Genomic DNA, 14,064 nt, shown 5'->3' on the forward strand with positions numbered 1-14,064 from the left:
AGACTCCTTGTGACTGGTGCGCCATTTGCTTTTAGTGGCGGTGGTTTTCGGAGGCATATATTTTAATAGCGGGAAGCAACGTAGGCGTACCGTTGTAGTCAGAGGGGTTCTTGAAAGACGGACAAGGTATGTCCCTGTAGGAGAAGTACTGAAGGAGGTCCCGTCACTTGCCCTGGTACACCATGCGACGTGTCGATGTGATCGCCACTGGATTAAGGGAGAAGGAAGATAACTGCTATGAATCCCATTCAGATAGAAAAGTCTGATGACATGGAGGCTTTTTGTAAAGCTGGTGCAACGTGATTTGGCCGTCTAATCACAGCCGCAGACTCATCTGCGTCTGTGATCCAGTGAGGTGGTCAGCTTTCTTTGCATATTCGGCAACACAGTTGGCGGCATATTACCACAATCTCCCGATATCGCGTGTAGGGGATAGTCCACTGTATACTGCAAACGACGATCTATCTCGTGTCATAATGAAGATCTCATTGGTGAGTGGATGAGTGGATGGTCATGATGACGATGCTACTCGTGGCGGTCCGCCATCGGACATAGTGGATGAGGAAGAAGCTGAGGAGGATGTACATGCCAGAGACGGGCTTGTCAAGCAATATAATATCTGCATTAAGAAGTAAAAAGTTCCTGCATGAACGTTATAAATATCACTGCAGTTGTTAAATGTGTTGTGAGCAGCGGACATTATCAGTAGGCAGCATTGCTTCCCAGACTGGAAAAGCAAAGCCTAATGTTGTGGCAAGTGCTCTGAGCAGTGGCCACAGCATATACGAGTATATGCTGCATATAAGATTATATTAGAACACACGGTGCCCGTGAATGACAACGAATGTGCAGTAGCGTTGACAGCTTTGCCCAGAGCTCGTGGGATTGTCTTCCATGGAGTTCGCTTGAATAGTGCCCATTGTACAGTGAATAGGTAGGTTGCATATACTGCCCACAGGCGTCGCACCTCTCGTATTGCAGGGGCAAGGGGCCCAGAACCTTCATACTGGTTATTCTATAGAACACTAATGGACGATACGTTTATTTAAACAAACGCGTAGAGGAATGAAGGGCAGGAAATTGCGGCCGACTGCGCTGTAACGTCGGTGCAACTGTTTAGCGCAGCCAATGAATCATGAGCTCAGGAAGACACGAAGGCTGAGATCCCCGCTCTGGCGTCCGTGTCCCTCCCAGGTCCACCTGGCTCCTGGAGCAGCAAGGTGAACAGCATCCGTTGCGGCACGCTCATGTCAGGCCACATGTGCCAGGCGAGCGACCTAGGCGACGCAGTGCTTCAGCTTCGCCGGTGGCATGAACAGCCCGCCGAACATGATGTCTACGCGCAGCGGGCTACTCCACGTTTGACGTCGGTTGGCAGGGATGTTCGACAGGGCGCAACCTTCATGTTCTGCATGTCAAAGTGCAAATACACATAACGAGTCATCAGCTAGAACTTAATATTTGATATAAGGAATCACGAAAAAAGTTGCTCTAAACTTTTTCGAAGCTATGAACGCTTATAGCGATTATCATATGTATAACAATTGTGTTGTAGTGTCAGGTGGTGGTTTGGTAGGACGAGGTTCGACTGTAATTTACGACCACATTATTTGTGGCCGGGATCATACTGTATAACGTTGCTGTATCGATCATACACCGACATTGTTGCCATTGTTCTACTGCACAGAGTCTACTAAAACATTCCAAAACCTGTTAAAACCCATCAATAATTCCTTTGAATATAATAAAAGCTGTTATATTAGCATGTATGCTATAGCATACATGCCAATAGTGCACTTTTAGTGCACATTTGACTTGCTTCATCATATTCAATACAATAAAACCCAGTTATTGCAAAGTTGGAAGGGGAAGAAATTACTTCCTTAAATCCATTACTACGTCATATCGATTGTTACGTGTACTGCACTACGAATCTCCTGGGTATTTGAAGGGGAATTTGACCAACTTTGTTATATCCATCATTTCGTTATGCCCCGTTTCGTCATAACACAGTTTTGCTAATTCCTTATACCTCTGCAGCAGAACCCCCATTCATTGTATTGAGGTTCAAAGGTGTATGCTGAGCTCCTAACTAGCATATTTTCACTTGTTGTGCATGCTACTACCGTCAAACTGATCGTGTTCATCATCGTATTTTTATGTCCACTGGGCAGGGCGACTGCCTCTTCGGATGATCTCCGATTAGCCCTGTCTTGCGCTAGCTAATTCCAGCATGCGCATGCAAATTTCCTAATGTCATCATTCCACCTAATTTTCTGCCGTCCTCTACTGCGCTTCTCTACCCTGGAACTCATTCTGTAACTCTAATATTCCAGCTGTAATTTTTTTCTCAGATTGCCAACTAGAATGTTGGCTGTCCCTTTTTGCTCTCTGATTCACACCGCTCTCTTGCTGTGCCTTAACGTTGCGCCTAAGATATTCCGTTCCATCGCTTTGCGCGGTCCTTAACTTCTTCTCGAGCTTCCTTGTTAACCTTCAAGTTTCTGCCTCACGTGTTAGCACCCGTACAATTCAGTGATTCTGCATATTTTCTTATATTTAACGACAGTGGTAAGCTCCCAGTAAGTATTTGATAATGCATACCATATACACTACAACCCACTTTTATTTTTGTGTAAGTTTCCTTCCCACGGCAAGGCTCACCTGTCAATAACTGACCTGGATAAACGGAACCCAGTGCAGACTCTAAAAAAATAAATTATGTGGTTTTACGTGCCAAAACCACTTTATGATTATGAGGCACACCGTAGTGCAGGACTCCGGAAATTTTGACCACCTGGGGTTCTTTAACGTGCACCTAAATCTAAGTACACGGGTGTTTTCGCATTTCGCCCCCATCGAAATGCGGCCGCCGTGGCCGGGATTCGATCCCGCGACCTCGTGCTCAGCAGCCCAACACCATAGCCACTGAGCAACCACGGCGGGTCTAAAACTATCATCCAGGCGTGAAACAGCCAGTGGTTAGAAATCATCGTGAGGGACGATCACACCGGATGTGTACGCGTATATGGCCGAAAGCGTTTCTGCCTTCGTACCAAGCTCAGTATCTGATGATGTACAGAACAGGAGGTCAACGTTTCACGTCCTCATCTATTTCAACGCGCTTCTCACATACACGTGCGATGTCTTTTCTTTTTTCGTTCGTGCCGAGCACGACCAGCACGAGATCGACGTGGTCGTGCCGTGCTTACGTCAGTCGGGCAAAGACGATGCTGGCCTTTGGTGCGTCGTGGGAGGCAGCGCTACGCGGGTGGCCAGACTGTACGAACTGCTCAGAAAGGTGAGCGCATGGAAATATATAAATAATATCTTGCATCGTAATCTTTCCATTGCCTTTCGCAGTGCCAGTTGCCTATAACACAATTTCACGGCTAACTCGAGTACGCCAATGCTTCTGTAATTATGATCAACGATAGCTTTTTTTTTTGCAGTTTTGTGGGTGCGGCTTCAATGGCTACATGTGTAATTGCAGAATTCCAGCAGTGAAATGACTTTCGTCTACCTGCTTCGCTTTCCCGCCTTAAAATATCTGGTAAAATTAGCCCTTATCCAGACAATAAGGCGTCGCTCATAATCTCCGAGTTTATTTCGTCTACTAAAGGCATATGTAAAGTACAGCAAAAGTAAACACCTCCGGTTTTCCGGGAACTTACCTGATAAGCGATAACGCAAGCCCATTCCGCGTAAATCTGCCACCCACGCTTGCCATTGGCCAATATATTCAATAAAGCCGCACATTTTCGATCAAGTAAAATAATGAAGATTACATGACTGCAGTAAATTGGGTCCCAGAGTCGTTTTCAGTTAGACTCGGAAGTCGCTTACCCGCCTACTCAATACTGATGGCATTCTAAGAGATAACGACACAAGGCAAAGCATTAACATGACAATATTACAGTTGCACTCTTGCGCGTTACAATTGTACCTTTTAGTTGTTGCGCTTAGTATTCCTTAACTTCAACGTGTTTGTGGTATGTTTATCTGTCTGTTGTTTTTTATCCGTATCTAACCTGTTCCACGCTTACTTGTGTCACGGGGTAGTCCTAGGTCTGATGGGTAGAACATCGGGTAGAGAGCTGCGGTGCCAACTTGGATAACTGGCTATGTGACGGTATGTGACACACCTCAATGAACTTCTTTCGTGCTATTTTGGGTCACTGTGTACATGCCCCTCATCACTAAACCTATTTTACAGCAACTTTGCTCACTGTAAAGGCACTGAAGAGTACGTTTAGATGGGGACGATATGCATTCGCGATAACCGTGCATTGGGTGCACAGTTATTAACCCCAGGTGGTCAAAATTAATTCGAACCCCCCCCCCCCCCCCTACGGCGTACCTCACAATCATATGGTTGTTTCCGCACGAAAACGCCGAGGCTTCAATTTGTTTTATGTGCCGCTGCGTGCGTGCTGCCATTCAATCAATATGCTTAAGGCCAAACTTCGGTAACTTGGTATGTACCCCTCTGTAGACGCCGCATTACAATGATTCTCTTTCACACTGTCTTGGGTCATTGGGCTGTTCTATAGCAGCCCGTTGTCATGCTGCCTCCCTGCGGACCTGGTGGCCAGGCCTTCCAGCATGATGGTGTCTGGCAGCCCGCCCTGATGACCTTTTGCAAGCTGTTTGAGCAGCCTGGTGTCTTGATGCCCATCCTGTGGATCTACTGACCTAGCGACATGGTACCTCGGTGTCCGCCTTGCGGACCTGGTGCCCAGCTATTCTAGATGCGTGATGTCCTGCTGTGCAACCTTTAGACCTGGTAGCCAGCTGCTCTTGTCGCCTCCTCAGCTGCTAATCATAAGATCACTGGTGCATGAAGGAATCACTGGTAGCAAATTTTTTCCCCATCACAGTTTGTTTCGTAAACTGGGATACACAGCGCAAAAACCGACACAAGGACGAAGCAGGAACACGGCACGAGTGCTCGTCCCGTGTTCCTGCTTCGTCCTTGTGTCGGTTTTTGCGCTAGGTATCCGTTTACGAGTGAACTACCAACACGCCCAAACTTCTTCCGTGCTACAGTTTATCAAAGAGACAAGATGAGCGACTTGTTTAACGAACGCAAAACGAACGTCTGTGTTAACTTCGTTCTTTTTGCCCTGTCTAATATTTGCGATTACTTTGTCTTTAAATATTGGATTCGCTGCAATAGCGGGTGATTTAGCCGGAAAGATGTCCCTGGTTTACTTCGCGTCGGTTGCCATTATGCCACTGACTGTGCACTTGGTTTCGCGAATAAGTGCTCACATGCTGTCGTGAATAGCTTTAGCCATTAACGCGTTGATGCAACTCACGCCGCGTTTTTGCAGACACCACGAACTGGAAGAAACAATGATCGCTTCTCTTTTATGTAGGAGATCTCCGGGGCTTTTGGTTCGAGCATCGCGGGGACGAAGTGTCGGGCGAAGTTCCTCTTCCTGGAAGACGAGGTAATCCCAATTCTCCCGACTGTTTTGAATTAGTTTCGCTTTATCAATTTTTGGTGTGTCAACCACACTAAGTACCTCCCACTGCTTTTTGTTGTGACCGCTCTCTATTTTGTGCTCGGGAAGTTGGCGTCCATGTGTGGGTTGACAAAAGCCCTACATGTATTGTTCAAGGCAGCACGCCCTTCAATTTGTTGCCGCGCAGTTTAAAGAAATACTCTGTTCGTTCCTTGTCACAAAACAGAATTCAAAACTTGGCGGTACAGTATTCTAGAAATACTGCAGCCAGCTTTACATTTGCTAATGTTTCACTTTGTTTTTGAATGTTTCTCTCGTGGCACCATAAGTGGCGAATAATGTTGACCACATGCAGATCGTATATTCTATTCGAGGCGAAGCTTCCTTTAATAGACGTTACAATGGCGATCCGCACAATTGTTTGATTGGATATGAAGTATGCAATGCTATTGTACAGCCTTTCCTCGATATCTCATGACACGTACACCTTTTCTCGCCAAACTGGAATTAAACAGACATTTGTCTGAGACACTGCAGCTATAGGTGATGGACATGGAAGTCAATTTTCAGAGCTTGTGTCAGAATGGCGGGAAAGTATTGTAAATGTAGTCGTTACAACAAACAATTTGTGTCCTTTTCTTCGTGATGCGCGCTGCACTCTGACTGCCGCATACAGCGCCGTAGTATGCCAGGTTGCCTGTTGTAATGTAAACAAGTTCATTAACGATCCCACCTGGTGGATATTTGACCTGTGTGACATGGGCGATGTTTCTTGAAGAGGTGCATACTACTTCCAAACAAATTTCAAAGTGGTATTAACTGACCAAATTGGATAACTGAAGTTAAATAATTATGTTAGCATATATGTCCTATTTGTGGAATTTAATCAGTGGAAGTAATGAAGTATGAAGTAACTTCAGTTTAGTGTGAACGCGAGTGGTTAGTCCTAGTCTTAAGAAATATCTGTGGTGAAATGCAATGATTGTCTGGTTGAAACTTGTAAACAGTCCGTTTTATGCAGTGTTTACAGTGTCAACTGGAGCACCAGTTCATTTAACAACAGATTGCTAAGCAACGAAGTTTCGCTCAAATATTGCTTATTCCAGTTAAGCTCGAATCTCTCATTTTAAACTGTGTACTAAAGTTCACCAACCTGACTAATGGCAATCCCAACATTATCAACAAAACTTCACAACTTAAAAGTCAGGAAGTGAAGTATTGGTAATGAGTTAACATCGCTTTTAAATTTGTATTGCAAGTATTGTCCACCTATGAAATAATCTAAGCTGATTTGGTAAAATTGAGACCTCAAGGGACCTTTAATTATGCTTCTATTAAAATAGACGATCCTATATATCCAAACAGGTTTCTCAGATACCTTTAATTCTACAGATTTAAGGCCTAAAATATCAGTACGAGTGCTTAACAAAATGAAGTTTTGTTTCCTTGCATATCATTTTCCATATTAAAAGACACAGCAGCGCCTTCACTAAATCTTAAATAAATGACCAGCACGTTAACAAGCCAACTTAGCTTAGATGTGGTGTAAGCGATATGACGCCGGGCAGGTGGTTTCAATGTCAAAGCGGACACGTACTCAGATTTAAAGAACTGGTTGTTGCAGAAGTGTCGAGTTTGAACAGAAGTTTCTGATGACTACTAAGCGATCACCCTTAAGAAGGATGGAGTAGGTGAAACTTGAATAATTTCAATGTGAAAAGTAAATGTCCACAAATTCCATTGCAGAGTACGTATGTTAAAGGCAGATCATGTAAGAGCAAAAAGAGAGCTCTTCAATATATATGGTTGGCTTGGAAATGGTTGTACGTACAAAACTCTAGGAGACCGCAGGCATGGACCATAGTTTTATGGAAGTCGGACTCCGATATTCTAAGTGCACTGTTGCATTAGAACGACAGCAAGCTGATATAGTTGGTAAGGATTCATAAGCAAAAAAGGCGTAAGGCGTGCAGACAAGGCATTCGTGTGCAGATACGGCGTTCATGTTGTCCACTTCTTTGCACTGTTGCATTGGATCCTAACGAAACATTTAAAGAAATTTTCAATACCCAATTCTCGTATTGCTTAATTTGTTTCGGCACAGTATTACATGCAACTTGGATTCAAAATTTGGGCTTCATGCACTTGCACAATATAAACATGTACTTGAAAAACTAGAGGAGTATAGCTGAAATGGTTATTGTCCTTGACTTTAATAGCACTTGTATTTCCAAACTGTGATGAGTCTATGGTAGGTTAAGGTGGTTGCCGGAGTGGTCTGATGGCACAATAATGCACACATTAATAACACACTAATAACACATTATAATAGATGGAATTAATAACTTCTTTGCCTCACTTCACCATGTCTTCACTTTTATCTGCATATCGGAGACTTGGCTTTCCGATTCCGACAACAACATGAGCGATTTTCCATCTTATCAACCCGAGTATTGTCATCGTCCAACTAACAGTCATGTTGGCGCTGCCATTTTTGTTTCACAAGCTGTCACCTACGCTCGCAGATTTGATCTAGCAGTTAACGTGAATTATTGTGAGTCAGTGTGGACAGCAGTCGACCGGTCATTCCTTAATAACAATAAGAACTTGATCCTTGGTTGCATTTATCGCTCACCGTCATCTTCCCTTAACGATTTCTTGCTTTCTCTTGATGCAGTATTGTCCAAGCTAGCTTTTGAAAATAAGAATGTCGTGATTGTAGGTGATATTAATATTAACTTACTTGACACATAAGCTACCTCGTACACAACTTACACAGATTGTTTTGCTGGATTCAGTTTTGAATCACTCATTGACTGCCCAACTAGGGTAGCCTCTCGTGGGAGCAGTACGTTTATTGATCCCGTGTTATCTAACATATCACCATCGCCTTGCTCCCGGGTTATTAACACTGACAGAACCGATCATTTTCCTGTTTTTCTTACATTTAGCAATGAAATACAAGAGAACGATAATAGCTACTTTACTTCCGTATTTAGTGCAGATACCTTTATTGAAGCCATCAGTCAAACTGATTGGTCGCCAATTTATTCTATGTCTGATCCCGAAGAAGCACTAAACAAATTCTGCACTTTATTTTTACTGGCCGTTTCGAGTAACACACGCACTGTAAAATGTGGGAAAAAGTATAAATATCCGCGCAACCCATGGATGACGGACGGTCTTCTAGAAAGTTTAAGAAAGAAGGAAAACATGTACAAGAAAACTAAACGTCAGCCCTTTAATACTAGACTAGCTAGGCGCTATAGTAGGTACTGTAAATTACTGAATGTTTTACTTAAACAGGCGAAAAATAAGTAATACGAAAATAAATTTTATCAGAATAAGGATGACCCCAAAAAGCAATGGCCGTTACTGAACTCTTTTCTTAACAAATGGTCTGTTGATGCCTCTATAACCAAAATAAATTACAATGGTCTCACTCTTTCTGAGCCCAGCGAAATTGCTAATGCTTTTTCGGACTACTTTTCTTCTGTTTACGCTAATAACAACGTACATGCGCAGTTGCATAATGCTTTGAGACGTACGACAAAATCATTCTTCTTGTTACCAGCTACACCAAATGAAGTGTGCTCCACGATTGCTAACCTTAAAAATACAGGGCCTGGCTTAGACAATATTTTTGTCAGGCATTTAAAACTGGTTGCGCATTTAGTTTGCGACACGCTCTGTAATATTATCAACCTTATGTTCAAAGAAGGTGCATTCCCTTCATTTAAAAAAAAAATTCCAAGATTATTCCCGTTTTTAAAGAAAGGCGACAAACACACAGTTAATAATTACCGACCAATTGCAATTATTTCCTGCCTTAGTAAACTCATTGAGAAATTATTTGTTAAATGTCTTAATAACTACTTAACAAAGTTTAAATTGCTAAAGAACAATCAATTTGGTTTCCGCCCAGGAAGTTCCACCAATCTAGCTGTTCTATCTCTAATTGACTACATAAAAAAATGTATTGATTCGGGAAACTTAGTCGGATCTGTATTTTTAGACTTCAGTAAAGCTTATGACACAGTTAACCATCAAGTCCTGTTTAATAAACTTGATGGTATAACCGGTCCTGTGCTAACATTCTTAAAAATTATTTACTTGACCGGCCATACACAGTACATGCAGCAAATACTTTCTCAGTAACAAAATGTATTAACCAAGGTGTACCACAATGATCAGTTCTGGGCCCTTTGCTTTTCCTTTGATATATTAATGATCTTCCGGATTCTCTTAACTCCACCAACTACGTTCATTGCATTTTATACGCAGATGACACAACCACATCTTCATCTGACAAATATGTTAGTACTCTTACTTCTAAGTTAAATATTGCATCAAGTAAGATTATAAAATGGTGTAGCAACAATTACTTAGTTCTTAATCATTTAAAAACTAAATTTATGTTATTCAAAAGTGCTCAAAGGGCCTTAACTTCTAATCCTGAAGTAAAGCTTGGAATTCATTCAATTCCCGTTAGCACCGATGTCACTTTTCTTGGCATACATCTTGACCCTAACCTTACATTTTGCTCTCACTTCCAACATCTCAAGCGCAAGACTGCGTTTGGTATACGTGCATTAATCAAAGCTCGCCTTTTTTTTTCTCGTGAGGCTCTGCTAGCGTTGTATTATGCGTTCATTCATAGTCACATTAATTACGGCATTGTTTCATGGGGCAACACGTATGCTTGTCACTTATCATCAATTCAACATATCCAAAATCAGTCAATACGCATTATCACTTCTAGCTCCATGCAATCCAATGCCTCTTTGTTACTTCGCGCGTATAATATCTTGCCTATTAATAATTTGTTCCAGTTTAACACACTCGTCTTACTCCACAAGTTGCTTCATAATAACCTTACGTTTCCGTTCATTGCAACTGACCTTTTGCAGAATAAAAGTATGACCAGATTTGAGGCTAACAACAATTTCTTGTTACCCATGGTTCATACCAATTACGACAAAAAAAAAAAACATCTTCCTTCGCTGCAATTTCTCTTTGGAATTAATTACCATGAACCATAAAATCCTGTACTTCTCTTGCAATTTTTAAACATCCCCTTAAGCATAATTTCCTGCGATAACTTAACTAAGATCTGGCGGTGTACCTTTGACTTTTATCTCGCATGACATTTCTTGTATTTCATCCATGCTTTCTTCCGACTTTCTTTTATAACGTGCTTTTTCGTATTTGATTGTAAATGACATGTATAATGACGTATTTAATCTGTAGATGTTGTTTATAATACGCTAATTTGCTGACTGTCGATATCACCATCAATGTTGTTATTAACCGAGGATCCCACTACAGTTCTTTCACTTTGGGACCCTCGTCTGTATATTTGTCATGTAATTACTTCTTTTTTTTTTGGAACCAATAAATCTGAATCTGAATCTGAAGTGTCCTAGGTGACTAAAAGTATTAACAATCTTTGTCACCCTTGTGCTGACGCACGCCAGCAGCAACCAAACATCTTTCTCACACAAAAAGCTTTCTACAATCCTTTATAGATTTTTTATAGAAGATAATTTAATATGTTCAGGAAGGCAGGCTTTACGGAAAGGTTAACGAGGGTTCTCATAAAGATCAGAGAGCAGAAGATCATAGAAAGATTGTGATTATGAAAGCGTGCACTGATAACCACAGGGCCAGCAGCTGTCCAAAGAACCCCGCCCTGGAGACGTCCATGGGCACATTGCCATGAAGATCCGGGTGGGAAAGCGTCCCTTGCCGGCGCCTCAACACATTTCTCGGCTCGCTGGCTGGACTCGAACACCGCCTCTGGTGGCATGTTGTCCAGCGTCACAAGGTCGACTGCGGTGTGTAAGGTATAGCGTAAAATTCTTTATGCATCATTGTTTTACTTTAGCCTCTTTAATGTGTCTTGTGCTTTCTTTCCGCTTTCCTTCCCTTTTTGTTGTGCTAGACTGCTATCTTCCCCACTTATCTAAGAGTCCTGAGTATGATAATAAACTGCCTATGTGACCTTGTTGCTTTATTTGTGCTTTTAATAAACTGCAATTCGAAACATGCAATCTGTTCACGCAAATTTAGTAATGGCGTGAATATATTGCGATGTCAAGACTACTACATATTAATGCTGAAAACGGAAGTTTTCATCGTTAATATAGAACTGTTCATAAAGTTCTCTATTATTAGTTTTATTATAATATTAGGTATCTATTAATAATTATTTATTATTCATAGAGAATTATTCGTAATGTATTCTATATTAAATTACTTTCAACTCTGACGCTATTCGATTAGTATTTGATTCGGGTTTGAAAATCATTACTCACACACTCCTATTGAAAGTTAAATACAGGCAAAATAGTGAATGAGAAAGATGAAAGCTGATGTTATGATTGTCCCCAAAATATAGGAGGCACCTATTGTGCTCTTTAAAATCACGTTCAACGACTGCCTGTGACCTGGTGTGCCATTAGCTTTCAGTGGCACTAGTTTTGATAGGCATATATTTTAATAGCCAGGAAGCAACGTAGGCTCATGTTGTTGTCGGAGGGGTTCTAGAAAGCCGGACAAGGATAGTCAATGTAGTAAAACTACGGCAGTAAACCACGTTGCTTGCCGTGGTACACCATGCGACCCCTCAACATAATGCCTCTGGAGAGAAGAAAGAGAAGGTACTGATGTAGAACTGGACACTTCTTTATTTATACACGCGATTAGATGCAAATTAGGTGAACACTTAGTACCCATCCAAATATTCTTGGCTGCTTGCGTCACGGAACTACAGTTCGCAATTAGTACTGGTTGTAATACTACACGCAATGTAAATATACTGTTTGCCTTGCGTGTGCTGCAAGACAAGCCTAAAATGACGTCTACGAGAAAACTTTGCTGGCAAACATGACATGACAAACAAAAGTAATATTGACATTGAGCGAAGACTTCGTATTTACACGAGATCTGGCGCATCGAGGTAACAAAAGCAGATCGAGTCACTGACTATCCATACTCGGGTATCCGCTGTTCTGCGAGAGATTAGTTAACAGACAGAGAAGGCTAATGACATGAAGTCTTTCTATAAAAGTCGTCCAACTGCATATAATTGCTTTATTCGTTGCCGCAGCCTGTGATGCACTCAACTTTCTTTGCCCATTCACCAGCACAGTTGGCAGTATATTACCTCACTCTCCCGTTATCGCACACTCCAGACATTCAACACGGCTTACTGCACACGGCGACCTACCTCGTGTCATCATGGTAAAGATATCATAGGTGGGTTGGTGGATGGTCATGATGACGATTCGCGTCCTGGCGGCCTGTCGCACATACTTGATGAGCATGAAGCCGCCTAGGATGTTCAAGACAGAAATCGGCTGTTCTAGCAATACCATATCTGCATTAACAAACGAAACGTGGCTGCTTGACCGATATAAACATCACTGAAGTTAAATGTGTTATTAGCAGCAGGCTTCATCAGTAGGTAACATTGCGCCCAGAAATGCAATGCATAAGGCTGTGGAAAGTGCTTTTAGCAGTTAGGAGTAGACGACAACATATGGTGCCATTTAATCTCATTGAATGCCACATACATTTTCGCCCAAAGGTCGGAGGTTTGCCTCGCATCGAGTCATGTCGTATGGAGTGCAGCGGATAGCTGGTTTGCATAGACTGCCCAAAGGCGTCGCACCTATTGCCTGGTATGGTAGGGGCAAGGTGGTTTCACATGGTTCATGCTGGTTATGCTATAGAACACTAATGACGACTGCAGAAGTTTATGACACTCATGTGAAAGACAAACCTAAGGCGACGCTATTTTGCACTTCCCTTTATGTGGACCCATGCTATAGTATTTGTCAGTTTATAGTAACCCTGTGGTAATCGATTTTTTATTGAAATAAAGGAAAGAACGGTACGAAATTACTCCTGATTGCAGTTTAACGTGGCTGTAACTGTTTAACCTGGTCAAATAGTCAATAAACTCAGAAAGACGAGTATATGTCATTCTCACTGTTGCCTCTGCATTATCCCAGGTCGACCTGACTTCCGTAGCAGCGAGGTGAATAACATCCCTTGCAGTACGCTTATGTCGGGCCACATGTGCCATTTGCGAGCAACGTAGGCGACACAGTGCTCCAGCCTTGCCGGTGACATGAACACTCTGTTGTCATCGTGCAGCCGGCTGCTCCACTTTGGATGTTGGTTGGCCAGGATGTCCAGCAGGGTCGAACCTTCTTACCCTGCATCCTGAAGTGCAAAAATATATTGTTTATGTGTCTCGGCCACTCATATTTGCAGATATGTATCTTTTGCTACCTTTTGACAATATTTTATGCCAGCGATGCGCCGTTTCCAGGATATTTGAAGCTAACAATTAACGATCTCTGGATGTAGATGTGGATGCAAACAAATGCACCACTTTGGTTAATCCGACACGCAAGGCTGCGCGCTAAGACTTATTGGAAATGCAAAATGCCTTAAGTATGTACAAAAGTGATACAAAGAGCGAGTTTCAAGTGCGGAAATCAGCGACAACAAACTCCAAGGCAGCCGCGTTCGCGGACAGAGCTCGGTGCGCCTTTAATGGCCGCACTGCTGGCACAACCGA

General features: G+C 42.4%; 1 protein-coding gene across 1 annotated transcript in view; it reads left to right on the top strand.

Annotated features, from left to right (window-relative positions):
• LOC142559893 (uncharacterized) overlaps positions 1 to 14,064 on the top strand; it is an 81,440-nt gene that overhangs the window by 64,214 nt on the left and 3,162 nt on the right. Inside the window, exon 5 of the mRNA XM_075671582.1 lies at positions 11,136 to 11,317. Coding sequence (XP_075527697.1) covers positions 11,136 to 11,317 — 182 coding nt within the window. The remainder of the gene's footprint in view (positions 1 to 11,135; positions 11,318 to 14,064) is intronic.

The sequence above is a fragment of the Dermacentor variabilis genome, chromosome 10, assembly GCF_050947875.1.
Source record: "Dermacentor variabilis isolate Ectoservices chromosome 10, ASM5094787v1, whole genome shotgun sequence".
In the NCBI taxonomy this organism is placed as follows: domain Eukaryota; kingdom Metazoa; phylum Arthropoda; class Arachnida; order Ixodida; family Ixodidae; genus Dermacentor; species Dermacentor variabilis.